The sequence below is a fragment of the Cibotium barometz genome, chromosome 17 (genome assembly GCF_041138505.1).
Source record: "Cibotium barometz isolate CiBa-2024 chromosome 17, ASM4113850v1, whole genome shotgun sequence".
Taxonomy (NCBI): domain Eukaryota; kingdom Viridiplantae; phylum Streptophyta; class Polypodiopsida; order Cyatheales; family Cibotiaceae; genus Cibotium; species Cibotium barometz.
The window spans coordinates 11,502,202-11,522,888 of NC_141062.1; the positions used below are offsets into that span (position 1 = coordinate 11,502,202).

Below are 20,687 nucleotides of genomic sequence, written 5' to 3' on the forward strand. Positions count from 1 at the left end.
GTTTGGACTCGAGAAAAAAAGACATGTATTCATGCTCATCTTAACACCCTGATTATTATGGTTATAAAAATATTTTCCTTTGGGCTATTTACACAATTTAAGCACGATTTAATGCTTTTGTTAAGGTTAGGCAGTTAATCCTTATCCAACATTAGCGGAGGGAAATGCTAAAATTAGGTTATGCTTACTAGAGTAGGATCAATACTTAATTAAGCTGCAAGCGAATTCGTGTTCATTAATCCTCGCTTATTCCCGTAATCTTTGATGCTGCAGGGTACTGGTTATGGTTATTGTGTGAGCAGCTGACACGATGACGAACGCGCAAGTACAGTGCTACGGTGCCTATCCGCCTCTCTTACCGCGTCCTGATCTCTGCAGCCTTCTGGGAACTGCCCTCCTCAAACAACAACCGCACGCTCGTCTGCTCTCGCAGTGTCCGATCCGTTGCCGCCGCACTAGAGGCAGCTTCTTCTCCGGTGAGTGCCGTGCTTGCTCGAAGCTCCTGTGATGGATTAGTTTGACCTCATAAGTTACTTACTTTTATACACAAAAGAAGAAGAAGACGCTGTGAGAGATTTTGGACCTTCTTTGTGAGAATTGTGTTGGTCTAATCTTTTGCGTCTGACACTTCAAAATTAGCCTAGTTTTGGATATATTCTGATATGTTTCAAAGAAACTCGTCCTCCTTTTCATTCAAGTAATCAGCCCATGCGGAGTTGTTGGGTCATCAACTCACTCAATTGACTTTTTTCAACCTCAGCATTTGATTGTGCGCCAAACTGTCTCTTGGTGATTTCTTGTGTTTGTGTGTCAGGACACTCTGCACTTCCTTACATATTGCAAGTGGGTTACATATTCCATGCGGGATTTGCACAATGGGACTGTGTGGGACTTGCACGACGGGACTGTTAGCAAATATCATCTCATGTTGGTGGCTATTCTGGTGTCTATAGGGGCATGTCCATGCTTAGGCACCCCCCATATTTTCCCCCATATTTTCCCATATTTTTTTCGCATTTTTATGGGCCTTTGTTGTGGGTTGCCCACCATATTTTATGGCATTTATGCCTATTTTTCATGTCATGTAGCATCTAGGAGGTAGTCAGTGGGGTGTATATATATGCTGCCCTCTCCCTCACTTTTCATCATGGTTTCTTGATCATTTGGTTAGCACCTTCAGCCTTTTGCCTAGCGGGGTCCACTTCTTGCTTACGGGCTGGTTGTATCCATCTTTTCTTGAGGATTAGTGCATCAGTGTTTTGCTATTTTCTCTCATCTCTCTCTTGGAGCTTCAGCGTTTTTGTCATTCGTCTACATCTTTTCGCTGCCCTCTGACATGGTATTACAGCCCAAAGGCATCTAGATCTGGAATTGCTGATTGGTGCTGTTTTTTACTACGTTTCCATGCGAACTTGGTGCTGTCCACAGTGTTTGAAACCTGTGTTTTCTTCCCTGGAAGAGCAGATCTGCATTTTTTGTGTTTCTTTTTCTCCTCTCCACTCTATTTCTATCTTGAGTGTAGAGAGCAGCTCTTGGGCTGTTTTGGTGCTTGCTTTTTTCAGAGGAGGTCCATCATGGCACTCATCCAACCTCGGGCGGTTCTAATACCCACTCTTTTGACTTTCCCTTTAGATGCCAAGTTGGATGGCACAAACTACGATATTTGGAAAGTCATGGTGGAAGCAGTCTTGGAGACTTACGATATTTTGGAGTTCATCACTCAATTAGTCCTCCGGCCTAACCCGGACACCGGAGAGGATGAGGATACAAGGGATTCCCTTACCCACAAAGCTCCTCTATGGCATTGGCTTGCCGCTTAATACCCATGCTTGGTCATTTATCATTTTGAACTCTTGTCAAATGTGGAAGCTTTGGGAGTCTTCTTTCAGCCCTAAACACCATCTTGGAACAACTTGATGCAAAATGCAAGCAAGAGAGATGGAGAGAAGAGAGGGAGAGAGAGCTGAGTTTCGGTATATTCATATAGTACAAAATGGTGTACATCATGGCAAGCATGGCAAGCCCTTGGCTACCCCTCAAAAGGTGGAACACACCTAATTCTAAGCCTAGACTAATGACTCAGTCCATGAAGGATTGAATGAATGTTAAGGAGCCATCCAGCCGACACCTTGTGATAAGCTCCTCCTATGCTGGCTGACAGGGACTAGTCCCGCCATGAAGTCTTCCATGCCCATGTTAGCTGCACAAGCTCTTGAATTTCGTTCCAAAACTTGTTCTTATCAACCCTAGGAATGAGCATGCACATGTCTTCCACATGACATCCCCCTCTGCTAAACTTGATGACGGGATTCCAATTTCTGTTCTTGGATGATTGTCATTATCCCTTTGTCTCTTCTTCGACTCCCAAATGGTGATCCATCACCACCAGTTCAAACTTCAAAGTGTGTATCTAGTAGAAAGGCTCTGAGTTTCAAAGGGTACCATGCAACAAGCTGTTTTGTTTGATGAATTCAATTAACAGGCAAAATTTATCCTTTTCTGTGGGCTTATCAGGACATTGGCAGTCCCAGTGTGTGAGAATGCAGCACACCTGTCCCAGATGGTGTCAGGCGCAGGCCTGCACGGCATCTTTGGGGCAGCCGGCAGAGGCCTTTTGCATGTAGATAGTGGGCGGGCTCCTGCATCAGCAGGCTGGGCAGGCCAGACAGCAGTCCACTGTCTGGTCGGGCTCTCCGGCCAGCAATGGAGGAGCCGTAGCTGCCTCTAGAAAGTGCCCCCCCCACCCCCTCATCCCCACAAAGCCCCTGACTATTTCTTTCTTGTGTTTGGAACCACAGCATCCATACATGCTTTTTTTCCCAGCAGTTTGAGCAGCTAGAGGTGCCTTAATGGAGCCCAAATCAGCAGCAAGGTTTCCTCTTCAGCCACCGATACACCCGCAGACAGAGGGAGGGGTATGAAGAGGGTTTCTCAGCATAGAGTTCTTCAGTAGAGTTTAGATTTTTCTTCAGTTTCAGCCTTGGACTGGGTACTAGCAGCCAGGCTGGACAGGCTGTAGGAAACATACAGTAGGTTGGGTGCAAGGCAGCCCTCGAGTGGTAGTGGGCTGAACGGGTGACCAGCAGAAAGGCCCCCGAATGGTTCTAGTCATCAATCAATCAAGCAGCCAGAGAGGGCTTGAATGAAGGAATCAGCAGATGACAGCCAATGTAGGGATTAGCAGCAATTTCTATCAACTTGGGCGTCTTCTATCAAAGCATTGATCTCTTGTAACTTCCAGACGACCATTGTACTTGCTGTCCTATATTTGGGCTTGGATTGTTGGAATTAGTTCTGCACCCGCGCCCTGCCCCCACCCGAGCACAGTCTGCCCTTTGTACACTGCTGCCACATGGCTAGAGGAGGAAGAAGATATTAGAGGAGATGCTAGAGAGAGTGACACGTGGCAGGGGGAACCTGTGCTTAATAGAATAGATTAGAGTAGATTGCTAGTGTATGATTGTATTTGTGCAAGTCTTCAGTTGTTTTCTCTCTCTGTTAGTACATTCATAGCACGTGTAGGTCTATACTTGTAAATAGAGTTTTTCTCATGATAATAAAATACAATAGCTTAGGTGTACATGCTTGTGTTTTAGTCTAAAGTCTATTGCTATTCTTGGTCTTTGCTAAACCCTTGCATTTAACACAAACAGGCCTTGCAAAAGGTTTGTAATAAAGTAGCACAGGATGTAGAATTTCAGGTAAAAAATAAGCTCTTAGAAGTGAACAAAAGTACAGAAGTCCTTATTCAATGATAGGTGCGATTTATAACCCAACCTAGTGAAATCAATCATAAGAAGCCATGTGGCATGGATGAGAAGAGCCTAATTCAAATCATAGCCTCCTACAATAAGGTAAATATTCTGTTCAACTGTACTTTCAGCTGCGAAGGAGGGAGATTGCCAAATTAGATTTGTGTTGCAAAATAGGAGACGTTAAGTAGAGCGGGTTGCAAATCAAGGTTAATAAACTGAGCTTTATGCATACAAGAAGTATGTAAGCAATGTGCACATGAAGTTACTTATAGCATTGGCATGAGGAAAACATGATTAGGTGATGATTAAGCAACTACTTTTAATGAACAATTTTCAAGAAACAATGATGGTTTCAATGCCTTTGGATAAAAATGTTGGTGTGGTTCAGGAATTCATTTGTTGATCTATTTGCAATTTTCTTGCAAATGTAGAATCTCCTCTGGATCAGAATGGAAATAGCCTCCAGGACTTGTCGGCTTGGCAAAATAAATCAGCCACAAGGTTCATTGATGACAAGCTGATTGATGCATTATCACAAAAGGCTGGTGTTCTGCGGCAGGTAGAGTTTGTTACTGTCGTGATATTTTCCTTGAAAATTAGAGATTTTTAAACACGTATACATATACATATATATATATATGTATGTATGTATGTATGTATGTATGTATATACATGTATGTACATATATATATATATATACATATATATACATATATATATATCACTGCTCTTCTCTCTGTTAGGAGCAGGAGAGATCTCTTGTGTAGCCCTACGGGCGTTTTTTTTACATAACTAATGAAAGGATCTTTTCTCGGAAAAAAAAAAGAAAAGTCCATAATCAACTGTGGACTTTATATATCTGAGGATCCGTCTAGCTACATCCAAGTGTGGCTTCCTAGGAGCCTACATAAATTGACTCACAAGTCCAACAACATAGCTCAAGTCTGGCCTTGTAATGGTCATGTATCAAACTACCCACTATGCGCCTGTATGTAGTGGGGTTCTTCAAAAGCTCACCTGTATCTGCGGAAAGCTCTGTGTTCTACTCCAATGGCACTGAAATAGGCTTACAGCCTGTTATACCATACTTGGACAACATGTCCAAGCCATACTGCCTCTGCAATAGCAAAATGCCCTGAGGTGGTCTTACCACCTCTATGCCCAAGAAATACTGCAGCTCACCCACATCCTTCATCTCAAACTTCTGCTTCAAAAGCATCTTGACATCATGTATGTCTGCATTACTATCACCAGTGATAATCAAGTCATCTACATAGAGGGGTCTTACTGTGAACCTTGGGAAAACCAAGGTTATGGTCTTTCATACATTGAGACAGGGCAGGAGTCAGCTGACATTCACTCTCGCAGGACGCCAGGTGGAGGTGGTGACATCATATGTGTACCTAGGGGTTACCTTCTCTGCAGCAGCCTTCACTCACCATGGGTTCAGCAGCCAGAGCTAGATTGACATGGGGATATGCAGCATTGGCTATGCTAGAGAGACAGTGCCACCAGGCGCATTTTCAGGAGCCCCGGATGAAGGGGTGGCTATTTGACACATTAATCACACCGGCACTGATGTATGGAGCAGCGGTATGGGCGCCAGGCCTTGCTACCCATTGGTGGACACAGATAGAGAGACCACAGACCCTCATGATGGCACGCATGATACGCAGCAAACCGTCAGTACCTCATGACATTATCCGAGCAGAGTTTGCTGCGCCTCCTATGATGGTAGAGGCCATATTCCAAACTATATGCTTGCTAGACAGATTCATAGAGATGCCACAGGACAGATTGTCATACAGAGCTTTTGAGGCATCTAGACAGCTGGCTGAGGCAGGAGATAGAGGATCATGGTATGCATAGGTCACACATTGGTTCTCACAGCATGGCCTAGACATGGATCACCTACCACCATTCCAGTATGACAGGGATGCACCACATATCCGTCTCTCTCATAGTGAGAGGAACAGAGTATTGAGATAGGACCTATGGCAGCTCTATACATGAGAGACATGGATATTGCCTACACAGTCTCTTCCACCAAAGATGCTATACTACAGAGATCACTTCATGAGTATCACTGATGATGGATTTATAGAGAGGCCTAGATACATGGAGGGCTTTTTATCACTCGGCTCCCGAGTGGCTATTGGTCAGCTTAGAGTCTCATCACATCGATTGGAGATCGAGATTGGCAGAGCAGCACGGATCCCCCGAGAGGAGAGGGTATGCAAATTGTGCAGAGAGGAGGTGGAGAGTGAGGAGCATTATGTATGTAGATGCAGAGCATATACAGCTACGCCAAATCTTTGAGGCAGCAGACCAGCGCATACTGAGGAGATTCATTCTAGACATAGAGCGTCACAGAGAGACATCATTACAGGCTCAGACAGCTCCAGAGGGGGACGACAGACATAGATTACTACATTTTTTCAGAGATCCATCCCACTCCCAGCCCCTACACAGTAGGGAATTACTCTCCAGAGAGCAGAGACACTCAGAGCCCACAGGAGACAGAGGACACCTGGCTTTCGGACACCACGCCTATACCAGAGAGAGATGACAGAGATCAGAGCTCAGTTTCACAGAGAGGGTGCGGAGCGACTAGCTCGCTTCAGAGCAGACCCAGGCATGTTCTTTAGGGAGCTGTGGACACCCCCTTTATTGATGTATTCCCTTTTAATACTCCCAATATGGTACAGGATGGAGCTAGCTAGGTTGCATATCATGATTGTATACTCCATGCATATAGCTTTGCATTCTCCTAGTAGTAGAGCTCCATCCCCTCCCCCCCATTCATTGTACTTATTGCACACCCAGATTCAGCTTTTTTTTTAGTTCAGTACTTTTTCATTTTGTTGGGATGACAGAGGATACCCCACATAGGTACATTGATTTGTCTCATAGGCTGAGTTCGGTCTTTTGGAAGACGTTAATAAATCTTTCTTTCTTTCTTTCTTTCTTTCTATTTATCTTTTTCACATATAGTGAAAAATTTGCATTGGATATCTGAAATCCAATGGTAACAAGATGCTTCCCGATCTTGTTTGACCATGCTCTGGGTGCGTGCTTCAAGCCATACAAGGCCTTACGTAACCTGCACACAAAATATGGATGTGCATCACTCTCATAACTTGGTGGGTGCATCATGTACACTTCTTCTTGCAAATAACCATGACTAACCCTTCGTTGCAGCCATAGAAATGACAGCTCTCACGGTTGCCATTCTTGCAACCAGTTTAAATGTCTCCTCATAGTCTATTTATTTTTGAAGTCTTCCACAAAACATCCTTGAGGATTAAATCTCACTTGCAGACCCTGCTCAACCATCTGTCCAACAGAAACCAGGTTCTTTGTAATATTCGGAACATGAAGTACATCAGTCAAGTACTTCATTTTGCCATCCTGCATAGACAATGGAACTTTACCAACATGCACAATGGGATGTGCAATATCATCACTTATTTCTACATAACCTGGTTTTTTCATTTTCTGCATATCTCTAAACCACTCAGCATGACTGGTCATGTGGTTAGAGGCGCCAGAATCCACATACCATATATCTTGAGATCCTGACATATCCCCTGTTATGGAACTAAGCATGTGTTGCATCACAAACAGCTGCTCATTTTTGTCATCACCTCCATGTTTGCTAGATGATGCACAGTTACCTTGCTGCAACTTCCCACTTTTAATGTCATTCTTCTTTTTGTAGCAGTCCTTTGCCATGTGTCCTGGTTTGCCACAGTAATAGCACTCTATGCTATTTGCATTTTGATTTCTTTGCCAACTACCTCGGCCTCTTTGGCTCCCCCTGCCTCTAGACTCGCCTTCTCCACATGTGTATGATTGCTGCTGTGAATCATTGGACTGTTGTTGTAGAGAATTTTGATTTCCTTGTCGGCCACCACCTTGGCCTCGACTACGGCCTCTACCTGAATTAGAGTAGAAGGCCTGTTCCGATGTGTTCTTGCTTTGTGAAGAAGAATCCTCACCTAAAGCCTTTTCTTCTATGATCAGCATAGATATCAAGTCCCGAAAGTTGGGAATATTCTTCGTAACTGCAATGGAGGTCTTGAATGGCTTGTACTCTTTGCCAAGCCCATTCAAATAGACACTCACCAAATCATCATTCTTCATTGATACATTGATAGGGATTCAACAATACTCTTGATCTTTAAGGCATATTCATTGATGGACATGCTTTTCTTTTCCACAGTATGTAACTCTTGCTTTAACTGCAACTTCCTTGCCTTTGTGTTAGTCTGGAGCATCTGAACCAGATTCTGCCATGCAACTGCTGAAGTGTTTGCATCCTGTATGTGTCCTATCATAGTATCTATGACACTAATTGAAAGCCAGTACATGACTTTTCTTGTACCCTAATTCCAATCCTTGAATGCCTTTATATCTGCAGGAGTGGCATTCTCCTCGGATAACTCTGGAGACTTCTCATTGTCTCCTTCTACATAATCCCAAAATCCTTTACCCATTAGGAAATTGGTCCTTCTGAACTTCTAGGCATGGAAGTCATTCTTATCCAGCTTCTTAATAACAATCTGATTAATTTCGTCAGACATATTTTCTTGCAGCAATTAAATAACGTGCAAACAGATAACTTTTGTATGCAACCTGTAATACAGTAGTATCTCTTGTAATCGCTGCAGGAGTAGTACTTCAGCATAGCTTGTGTGTCACCAAATGTGACCAGAGTACATGTACAACACCTAGTATCAACAATACATGTGCAAATCCTGTCTGCACTTCCAAAATGCACTGCAGCACTGCAAAAACCAGATTTTTGAGCAGAAACATTTCTCTACCAGAACTTTCAAAAACTACCGAAAATACTCTGCAATGACGAAACGGGGCCTGAAACGGGGACAATATAGTTGCCTTCTAGCTCCACTCCCGCGAAGACAGCTCTTCAATCGGAGATGTGTAGCTCCTAGAGCTACTAAGGAGGTGTTGTACCTAAACCAAGAAGGGGAAAGAGATGATGGTGCTCTTATCCGTGTAGTACCGCTTCCTTTCTTGCTTGTTCTTGCCTCTTGCTTGCCTCCTTAGCTCTCACACGAACTAGGCTCTGATACCATAAAGAGAATGTGGGGGAGAGGGAGATCTTCAAATCCTAGCAAGCAACACACACACACTCACACACACAAGAGAGAGCAAGACACAAGAGAGATGGATAGCTGAATTTTCTTCTATCTTCTTCTTCTCTACTCAACCAACATAACATAAAGATAAGAGTACACACTATATGGGTTAGTACTCAACTACTACAACATACAAGGATCGGTCCATAATGTGAACTTGACTAAATGAGCTGGTGCTATAACTATGCGAGTCTCTAGTAATCCAAAATGGCTGTCACACACCCTGTGTCCCACTGGCCGCATATCACCTATAATCTCACCAACCATGCCAGGGTGTAGCTGTAGAAGCTGTCACCCAGGCGGGTCACCAATGTCGGCCGTAGCACTAGTTGAGCTCGATATCTCAACAGGACCTGGAGTGGATATTGGTCCCTTGCGAGCCCTAGTCTAGGACAAGTTAGCCAGGGTTCCATTCTAAGTGTCCAAGGTCGAGTGTGCATTGTCCTGCACATGAAGCAGTGCCAATCCGTATTGGAGTCTCCCTTTGGAATGATGTTAGATGTTTTGTGTGTTGGGTTTGCATCTGTAGGAAGCATGTAGGTTGCATGCAGAAGGGGGCCAGCCCTTAGGGCTACCCCAGAAAAGTGATGGTATCCCTTGAATGGGCAAGGGATAGGCCTTGTGCCACTCCAAGGGGCCTAAGGAGGTCCAAGGCTTTGCCCACCAGCCCAATGAAGGGCTGGGCAGGCTGTCGGCGAGCCCTAGGGGCTTGGCCAAGCAGCCGACAAGCCATAGAGGCCTTGCCCAGCCAGGCGGTCGGTGCCTAGGGGCTACCCAACAGCCTGCGCAGACTTGGACAGTGGCACAAGAGCACGTGCAGAAGGGCCAGCCCACTGAACAGTGTGAAAGCGCTGAATTTAATGCATTTATTGCATGGACTAGGTTGTGGGACAAAAATAATCAAGCCGACTGCTATAAGAGGCAGCGGACTAGCATTTCTAGAGCTATAAAAAGCCAAAGCCAAAGCCAAGGTGGTTCCAAACATAGTGAACGATACGTTTAGTATGTTTGGAAACGTGCTGAAAAGATTCCAAACGTAGTGAACGTTGCCCCCGATATATAAATATATACAAAATTTATAGTTTACTTATAAAATTTTGAAATATGAAGTTTGATAATACTATACAACCTTTAGTTTCAATTTTGCAAGAGGGAGAGACTTGAGTGTGTGCGGGAGAGAGAGAGAGAGAGAGAGAGAGATAGAGAGAGACTTGAGCACTACATAGAGATGCCTGCAGGAGAAGACTTGAGCGCCGCACAGAGGCTGCCACACGCACGTAAGGAAAAGTGGAAAAAAACGATGTTGACTTGCGTTCGTTTTTTTAACGTATAAAATCAAAAGTGCACGTTCACTATGTTTCCAAACGTTAGTGAACGTTCCGAACGTTTGGAAACGTAGTGAACGTGCACTTTTGATTTTATTACATCTAAACATAGTTTGGATGCAACTATGGCCAAAGCATAGATCCATTCATTCATCTTATAATTCTCAAAAGGGTTGCTGAATTCCAAGGGCCAAGACAGCCAAGGGGAACTCTCAGCCAAGGTGAAGAGTGGAGGTCAAGAACCAGATTTTTATTTGCAGAATTTGTGTCATTCTAACAAAGCAAATACACCATTTGTGGTGGTTGCCTTGCAGAGGGTAGTTAGGACCCAATACTGTGTATGACTCCCTCTCTCTCTCTCTCTCTCTCTCTCTCTCTCTCTCTCTCTCTCACTATTTCTGTACATCTCTTTCTATGTTGTGCCTTATCTTCGTCGCAAACGATTGCTGAATTTCTGAATATTGAAGGATCTTATCCACCAAGCTTCCACATATTACATTGGTATGAGAGCCTTATTCGAGTGTGAAGATTCCCGAGAGGATGGACTTTAGTAAGTATAATGGTTAACTTGACCCCACAACCCTTTATTCTTGGTCGTATCAATTTGAAGCTTATTTTGTTGTAGTTAGAGAAAATGATACTGACGGAGTGATCTTGGCTAGTTGGTATTTGGAAGGTGAGGCCATTCCATGGTGGATCCAGTAAGCTCATGCCCACACTAGATTAGGTATGGCAGCTTATGTCTAGGACGAGTTTGTCCTCGATCTTAAGCGGTGGTTTCTATAACCCCATTACCTTTAGCGACTTGAAGATGAGTTTAGGGGGGCGTATCAAACCACACAACCACTTTAATAGTTTGCCAATAAAATTTCAAACCTATGTTTGCAATTGGGCATATCTGACAAGGACAAGAAAGGGCAGTTCCTTTATGGCCTTGATACGCAAATGCAATGTTTTGGCGAGTCACCTTCGAGGATGCACTCTCCGTGCACAGAGTGCTGAAATGACGTACAATGGCAGAAAGCCTAAGACTTTCTAGCCTTTCACTCCCAAGGCACTTGCCTTGGGCGGAAAAGGCCAGAACGAGACAGGGTCTTCCTCCCTAGGACAGAGCACGAGAGCCTCTGGCTCCAAGAACTCGACTAGTGTACCCAAGTTTACTCCAGATCAGAAAGCTCAAGCAAGCAAGGCAAGAAGGGGTTGCTGAATTCCAAGGGCCAGGACAACAAAGGGGAGAGTGCAGGTCAAGAACTAGATTTTTATTTGCAGAATTTGCATCATTCTAATAAAGCAAATACACTATTCATGGTGGGGGCCCTACAGAGGGTATTCAAGACCCAATACTTTGTCTAACCATCACCAGTTTCTTTCAGACCCACGAGGTGGAGGACACCAATATAGTGGATCTTGTGGATTCTCCACGAACTGCTCTGGACCTAACTCGCCCGAGAGAAGCTACCTCGGACCGAGCCTCCGGACTCCAGCATGCCTGACGCCCCCGGCCTCCCCGTCGGCCACGACTCATCAGCTCCAGATCTAGGACATGCTTCACCGCCATCGAGCTACCTTTCCACGTGACATAGCTGAGGGAGACCTCTCGGCCATACTCATTAGCCCCATGCTTGATATTTTGGAGAGTGGTATACCATCTACTCGGAGCTGATGCTACGCTCATGTTTCTATGTTCTTAGTATTCCATGATGAGATTCCATGGACATTTTTGTATAACCCCAGTGAGATAGCTATGTTTATGTTTTCTTTATGTTTTATTTTCCATTCCATGATGAGATATGCCATGGACATTATGTATCACTTTGGTCTCATAGGCCCATTGGGTCTTTAGTAGACGCTTAATATCTCTCTCTCTCTCTCTCTCTCTCTCTCTCTCTCTCTCTCTCTATATATATATATATATATATATATATATATATATATATATTTACACATCTCTTTTTACGACTCTTGCTCAAAATGAAGAAATGAGGATGAATGGAGGTAAGCTCAAACAGCTGCAGTCTAGTTAAGATCGATAACTTCAATGTTCAGAAATTCAGCAATTGTTTGCAACAAAGATAACACACAACATAAAAAGAGATGTGTGTGTGTATATATATATATATTTCGCAACAAAGATAACACACAACATAAAAAGAGATGTGTAAATATATATATATATATATATATATATATATATATATATATATATATATATATATATATATATATATATATATATATATATATATATTTACACATCTCTTTTTATGTTGTGTGTTATCTTTGTTGCGAACAATTGCTGAATTTCTGAACATTGAAGTTATTGATCTTAACTAGACTGTAGCTGTTTGGGCTTACCTCCATTCATTCTCATTTCTTCATTTTGAGCAAGAGTCAAAGCCTAGTCATATGTGCTGGATTCAAAGTTACAAATTGTGAAACGGATGTTAGGATCTAATCCACGAATGAATTGATCCATCTTGGCCTACTCAGATGACCCTAGCTGTTGTGCTAAAGTGATAACCTTACCCGAAAACTGAAGCACGGATGATCCGTTCGGTTTAAGTCCATAGAACTCATTTGCCATGTTGGTCAAATACTGGGGAGGGTATCCCAGGGAAAAGTTGTGACACTTGTGATATGGTTTGTATGGACATTAGGCCAATGCTGCCACCAAGTGACTCTCTCACCCGTGAGGCGGGGAGCCGCTACATGGACTTTGTCTTGAGGGTCTGTTAGCTTTGCCAATGGAAAATAAGCATTAAACTGATGAATAAATTGAGTGACAACTAAATGATCACACTTACCATCATACTTATTAAAATTTGGTTGAGTTCGGATGACGGTAGTTGATGTCACGGGATTCTAGCCAGTGGCACCTATGGGTGGGGAAACTGAAGAGAGGGTGTGTTGATATTTCAGATGGAAGGCCTCCTTTTCCCGTTGGTGTTCGAGTAATATGTGCTCTTGATCGAGTTCTCATTGATGCTCCAGAGCAGCGAGTTCAGCTTGACGCCGGTCTGCTTCAAGCCTATGTTGGGCTTTCTCATAGTCTCGCATGTTTGCTTTTTCATTTCCTCATCTAGCTTTATTCTCTCGTCTTTGTTGTTTCATTTGAAAGAAGAGGGTGATGAAGTCGGGGGTAATTGGAGGAGTGGGTTTTGTTGTTGTTGCCTCCAAGAATTGGAGACGTTTCATGAGAAGCTGGTTCTGTGCTCGGAGTAGAGCTATGGATGAAGTTTCGAAATTGGTCTCATAGGTCATTTTGGCCTTTTGCAGACGTTTAATACAGCTTTCTTTCTTTCACACACACACCCTCTCTCTCCCTCCCTCAAGGCTCATACATACACTCTAGTCTCTCTCTCGACTTTCACTATCATCTTCCTCTGAAGTCAACCGTGTTCTCTTTGATGCCTCACATGTATCCTCACTAACTCCAATATCCTCAAGCACAGGTCCACAACCACATCTTGCTAGTTGCTGTCTTTTCCATTCTTGTAGCTCGGCTTTGATGTTTGCAGGCACAAGTTTGCATGCACCAATGCCTTCACCGGTTAAACCTGTGAAATGAGCCTTAACACGGATTATGGACCCTCCTGAGCAAACCCCACAAAAATTGCATTTCCACTTGTGTGTGCCTGAACCACCATATTTAGATACGGGAGTGACATGGACCCACATGGCATCCTTAGTGCGAGGCATCTTGACAAAAGCAGGGCTGGCACCTTGGCATGAAAACCTCCAAATTTCAAAATCTGTGTTTTTTACAAAATCGGTAGACGATTTTTTAAAAAACGTGCTCTCTGGATAGAAAACGTTGAAAAACGTAGGTTTTCCCAGGCAACATGAAAGAAACGCGTTTCATTCCAATGAAACGTTTCGTTTCATTCAGATGGAATGAAACACGTTTCACATGGTTGTCCGGGGTCCCTCATGTGCATAATCACCACGGAATGCAGGAGATACATTGTTAGCGTAGTGTTCATCGTTTACATGGGTTCTATGCATAGTTGTCAGGTACGAAAAGTTCAATTCGGTACGGTACGTTCAAATACGATCTCAGAACACACCGCTATTATATATATATATATATATATATATAACAGACGCCTCTAACACGTCTCTAAAAAATACGAGTCTTTCGAGGCGTATACCATACCCGCCTCGTACCAAACGCCTCTGACGCCTCTAACAACCTTGGCGGAGGGGAACAACTTCTTCACAAACAACTTCAAAGGTAAAAAGCGTCCATTTGTGGAAGGAACAATCATGCAGAGAAGACTGCTATGCCAAGAAGCCTTGCAAACATTGTGGAAAAACCAACCACAACGAGAACAATTCACAAGAAAGCAGAGACTAATGTTACACAAGAGGAAGCCGCCATCTGCAAAGAAGATGCAAACTCTGCAGAGTATGAAGGCTCATGGACTTGTTAAAGGTGACTACCATTGTACTCTACTGTAAGGACATAAACATGCACAACTTCTAATGAAACTATGTCATAGGCATATATTTATCCAAAAGTGTGTACTAGGATAACATTTGGGAGGGAGTGTTGGGGCCCCCTTCCCCTATAGGGGGCTTATCTGCAAGTTGTATGATGATGATGGTCCCACTTTGTATCATATGGCTCGGTTTTGACATTCCCAGCTCATAGTTCTAGTCTTTGTTTTCTTTTGTACCATGATGAGATTACATGGACACCATTGTATCACTTTTGGTCTCATACACCCACTGGGCCTGTTGAAGACATTTAATATAACTTTCTTTCTCTCTCTCTCTCTCTCTCTCTCTCTTTGCTCCAATGCCATAGCCATGTTTCAGTATAAGCCACCATAGCTTGTGTGCAGGCAGCTTACCCTAGGCCTGATTTTAAACGATTAGCATATAAAGCTTCTAGACACAGAATGTGAGAAACCAAAATTTGTTTTGACCTGAAGTAGACAACACAGCTTAAAATTCAAACTTGTCTTGTACTAAAATTTTCCTGGTTATAGTGGTTTTTCTTTTCAGCATGGCCTCTCTTTTACGACATCTTGTCATATCTAGAAGTTGATAAACTTACGCTTTTCGGTTTTCTCTATGAAACTGAAAAATAGTATAAACTCTGTACAGTATGTTTGCTGATTTATTCTTGTGTATGAATGGATAAACAGTGCGAAAGTCATACCTTGTTCGGCATATATTTGCGGAGCTGGGAGAGTCGGCAGGATCAGAGACGTGGACTGAAAGACTAAGAAGTGCAGGTTATCAGGGAGACAGACCCAGTATCTGGGCTATGCAGGCAAGGCCTTCAACATTGGTTCTGCTATTCTTTAGTTTTCTGTAGAGCAGCAAAACTGAGAGCTCACAACTCATTGATCTGTCCACAAGCCATTCTGCAGAGAGGCTTTAAAAAAGGGTGTTATAATTCAAACATTGATAAGGCATGCTAGCTAAGTTACAACTTTTTTTCCCCACTGTATATCAGGATATGAATTTTCTGGAACTGAGCAAGTTGCAAAAGATTCTAGAGAATGTAGGCAGCCTTGCAATGAAAGGCTCTTTTCTTATTGGGGAGCTCCCAAACACCACCATCGGCTGTTTGAAGGAGGTCAGTACTTTGAATGCATTTTGTGACATTTGAAGGAAAACCCCATCTCATTCTCCATGGTAATTTTTTAGGACGCAGCTAAGCAGCTACTTGAGAAGATTTTCATGAGCTGTGGATTTCGTATCAAGTCAATCTCTTATGAAAAGATCAGTAATGCCTACAATGGTGTGCATATTCTGTTTGCGGCCGAGCAGCTACGCTTGTCAGATGACCAGGTGTGAAGTGCTTCATTCCTTTTAGTTTGAGTGGGACCAGCAAGAGCTTGAATGCTTTTAACTTGGTCTGGAGACTGGCAAGAATTTGACTGTTTTAACTTGCAGGTCAAGAAGGCAATGAGAGAGATGGAACTTGCGGAGGAGTCTAGAGACGAGGAGACTTTTGAGGATTGGTAATTCCTCATTCAATGCTGAATTGCAAGGATGCCAAGGATGCTTTGTGAAACTTCTCTACTTTGAAGACTGTAAAAGAGGGTCAAAACCACAATCTGCATTTTCGTCTTTGTTGGGCTTTAATCAAATAGTTCAGAATCAAATGCTGAACCATTGCTTCGAACAGTATGTCATAAAATCTTCCGTACTCACAACTGACTGGCTCACTTTGTACTGGTGCATATAGTGTGCATTATCAGCAGAATACCTCATGTACATATGGTTGGCAATTTTTATTTTCATGAGTGCCTTGGGTTCGCGTGTAATGTCACAATACTGCCTCTGTTTAAAAAAGGTTGCTTTACTTTGTGTTGCCTGGGGTAGATGTTCGGGAGGTGCCTTACTGCTTTTAATACTGGGATTTTGTATGTGCATCTCTTGCTTGCGTGAGTCAACCATGCAGGGTCTGGCCGTAGGTTGTGGCTATGTAGGTTGGGTGCTTGCGTTTACCATTTTGATCTTATCAGATGTTGTTTCAATACAGTAATTATCAGACATAATGGGTGCTTTTCCTATATAATGGGCGACAGAAGAACCACCTGCACATTGCCCAAAAAAAACGGTGGAACAGATTTTTTGGTAGGAGCATGGTAGCTCTTTGAAACGAGAGAGGTGGGATGGTGTAGAATTGGGCTACGAGAAAGAAAGAAAGAAAGAAAGCTGTATTAACGTCTACTAGAGGCCGAACTCGACCAATGAGACAAATCAATGTACAACTGTCAATGTCCTCTGGGTGTCTGGAAAAAAAAAAAGGACAAAATGAACATGAAATAAACTATGAAAGTATTGAGTTAGTGGGGGGGGGGGGGTGATGGATGGAGCACTATTGCTAGAGGCTCAGTATGCAACCTATATGCGTAGGGTATACAAGAATGCAATGTAGATTTGTCTAGCTCCAACCAGTACCATAATGGGGGTGTAATATGTGATATATAGGCGATGGCCCTTGGAGCATGATCTCCGGGTGTGAGTGTAAGTGAGCTAGCCAGCCGCTCTTGGATATGGTGTTGATGTCGAGCCTGTATCTCTGTGATCTCCGTTTGATGTAGTCTGGGAGTTTGGTAGCCTGGTGCTCTCAGTCTTCGTCTGGTTCAAAGGTTCGCAGCGTGTTGAAGTGTAACCCCCTCTTGTGCTAGGGTAGGCACTGGGATAGATCTCTGGAAGAAATCAGTGAGTTGGAGCTGTCGCCCCTATGAATCCGTAGGAGTGCCTCTCTGTGGCGTTGTGTCTCTAGCAAGAACTAGCCAAATCTGTGCTGGTCTGCGGATTCCATGATCTGGTGGAGTGAGGGATGTCCACTGAAGATGGTGGTGTCTCTCTCTCTAATGTCACTATATGCTTTGCATCTACATACATAATGCTCCTCACTCTCAACCTCCTCTTGGCATAGTCTACATATCCTCTCTGCTCTGGGGATCCGTGTTGACCTACCTGCCTCAATCTCAAGCTGGTGTGATGACGCTCTAAGCTCGCCAATCGTCACTCGAGCACTGCGAGGCATGTACACATCCATATATTCGGGTCGTCGAATGAATCCATCCGCTGAGATATGCATAAACTGATCTCTGTAGTATAGCATCTTCGGTGATAGAGGTTGATTGGGTGTAATCCAAGTCTCCGAAGTGTATCGCTGCCATAAATCTTGCCGAAGGACTCTATTCCTCTCATTGTGAGAGAGTTGGACGTGTGGTGCATGTATATCGTACTGGAAAGGTGGCAGGTGATCTATGTTGAGACAATGCTGAGTGAGCCACTTTATCATCTGTGAATACCATGATCTTCTCTCTCCACTCTCTGTGAGCTGCCTGGACGTCTCAAAAACTCTGAGTCGTTCTGATGGCATATCTCTGATCCTCTGTATGAAGCAGATCATCTGGAAGAGGGCCTCTACTAGCATAGGAGGTGCAACAAACTCCGCTCGGACAATGTCATGTGGGACAGAGGGTTTGCTGCGGATCATCCGTGAGAGCATGAGAATCTGAGGCCTCTATCTGAGACCATGTGGAGGTGGCGAGCCTAGGTGCCCATAGTGCTGCAGCATACATCAAAGCAGGGGTGACTAGTGTGTCAAACAACTACCCCTTCATGTGGGGCTCTTGGAAGTGTGCCTAGTGACATCATCTCTCTAGCATGGCCAGAGGTGCATACCCTCGTGTGAGTCTATCCCTGGTTGTTTGTGCCATAGTAAATCTTCCTAGCGGAGTCACAAATGTAATCCCCAAGTACACATATGAGTCTACCACCTCTACCTGTCCTCCTGCTAGTGTGAAGATGGCCTGTCGTCGTCGAACTGGCAGCCCTTTCGTAGGGAGTGAGAGATTTGGAAATGCTAACCTCAACCTCCACAAGCAAGCACACCTCTTATCCAATCTTGAGAAAATCCCATGCATGCGAGAGTACCCTCTAAGAAGTCCCAATCCACTGTGTGATAGGCTTTCTCAAAATCAAGTAGCAAGATTGCTAAGGGTTGATTATGACTTGCCTTGGCCCACTCTACTACCTCCCAAAGATGTTATCAAAGATGCTTCTTCCTTGGAGGAATCGATTATGTGTGTCAATGAATATTTAGAACATTGGTTGCAATTTCATGCTCATTGCCTTGGCAAGAATTTCATACTCAGTCCTAAGCAATGTGATAGGCCTCCACTTTGCAATGTTAGTCTTATCACACAACCTTAGGGATGAGGTGGATAACACCCTTGATAAGATAAGGATGCATAGAGTATGTGCTCCACATATCTTGCAATGCTACAGTGATCATCCCAAAAACTCATAAAAAACGTGGAAGAGAGGCCATCATCCCTAGGACATTTATTGTGTGGTAATACCTAAAACACGTCTAAGCCAATCTACCAAAAAAGGGGCATCAAGTACTGCGTACATGTCTTTTGAAATCAGCTTAGACAAGGATTCCCAAACCTTCAATTGTGCTCTATCACTTTGTGTCTAGGAGTGAGCCTCTGTAGATAACAAGCGATAATAAAAATCAAAGGAAACCCTCTTGACAATGTCAGGCTTTGAGTGGAGCGCCCCTTACGTATTCTATAACTAATGCATTTCTTGTCATGGGAGAGGCCATGGGCATCAAAGAAATGTTTGTTGTATCCACCTCCCATCTGACTCCTGTGCATAATAACGAAACTCTGCACACTGCACAAAAGAGTCATGAAACTCATCCCTAAGGGTGCATAATCTATGGGTTTCTCAAGTTCCCACTAGAAAGCACACAATCATGCTTGATGGCTCTCTGTCTATCCAAGATCTCTTGCATCCTGGCTAGAACAACACTGCAATAAAGATCACTGGCACTCTCTAAGGTAAGAACAACACTTTGCCTAGTGTCAGGAGCATCGCAAGCTCTCCAAACATCCATCACTTGTTGTCGAGTTAACTCTGCACTTGAGTAAAGAGATTGTGGTATGCATCCTTAGAGAGGAGAAATCTGGCTCCCCATATCTTTGATGCACAAAACTATAGGACAATGGTCTAACTTTGAGGTGCCTTGGGCAATGAACATAGAGTGCCTAATCATCAACATAATAGCAGTCGAAACGGGCATAGATGTAACTTGCACCACTCTTGCAATACTCGAAGAAAAGAGGAGTGAATTTGGTTTCCTATGGAAGTTACCCTCTAGCCAACAGTCCTTGCCATGAAAGGAAAACATAAATCTCTCTTAGGATGCCCTCTCAAGTAGGTGAATGATGCCTTCCCTTCTTATCTGTGGGTTTCTCAAACATGTTGCAATCCAATGATCTTCCCGAGGGGGAGAGAGTCCATGATGGCATTCCAAAAATATATATGTATTTCCTCTTAAGGCTAGGCGCATCACACCAATTTTCAATTCACCTTGGATAAGCATAATCCACTGTGCTCTAGCAAGGATAATAATACCATGACCAATCATATAAGGAATACTTGCAACTATCATTAAAGTACATACTCCACTTTTAGTTCCATCTACAATGGATCAAAAAGTATGCCTAGATAAAATTTTGCCATATCTAGTGCACTGACTAGAACAAAGTTTATGCTCCTGTGCGTGCAAAATATTGATGGGACCATCCATAACTGCAAGGTGAAGATGGTTCTTGGTGAGGAAAGACGCCACCAAGGCCTTGCATATTCTAGGAGACAACTCTCATGGTAAAGAGGCAGAAAAACGTGGCACCAGATATAGTTTGGTGCCTCTCATAGGTTTGCACTTCCCCTATAAGGGGTGAAAAGTTATCAAGTGGTGTGATGGCAATTGAGGAGCATAATACATTATCATCAACATGGACATCATCACTAAGATGTTGCAAGGGATGTCCCCTCCCTACGTTTTCTCCTCCCCTTCTTTGTTTCGCACACATCTTGCATGTCCTCACCTCTTGTTCGCCATCTGCCTGCCATCCCCTTCTTTGTTGTGCACCCCTCCTTCT

At 43.6% G+C, this 20,687-nt stretch overlaps 1 protein-coding gene across 1 annotated transcript; it reads left to right on the forward strand.

Annotated features, from left to right (window-relative positions):
* The first annotated feature begins 209 nt into the window (after window positions 1-209).
* On the forward strand, window positions 210-16,508 carry LOC147629674 (S-adenosyl-L-methionine-dependent methyltransferases superfamily protein). Its single transcript, XM_086811191.1, has 5 exons — window positions 210-476; window positions 15,399-15,526; window positions 15,713-15,835; window positions 15,907-16,050; window positions 16,156-16,508. The coding sequence occupies exons 1-5, from the start codon at window positions 311-313 to the stop codon at window positions 16,225-16,227; spliced, it is 633 nt and encodes a 210-aa protein (XP_086667317.1). The 5' UTR covers window positions 210-310; the 3' UTR covers window positions 16,228-16,508.
* Window positions 16,509-20,687: the final 4,179 nt, after the last annotated feature.

Excerpts from the sequence above, each read along its gene's own strand:
- LOC147629674 (XM_086811191.1), top strand. The coding sequence starts at position 311 with ATGACGAACGCGCAAGTACAGTGCTACGGTGCCTATCCGCCTCTCTTA. Across the intron at positions 15,527-15,712 it reads CCAGTATCTGGGCTATGCAG|GATATGAATTTTCTGGAACT; the intron begins GCAAGGCCTTCA and ends ACTGTATATCAG. Across the intron at positions 15,836-15,906 it reads CCATCGGCTGTTTGAAGGAG|GACGCAGCTAAGCAGCTACT; the intron begins GTCAGTACTTTG and ends GTAATTTTTTAG.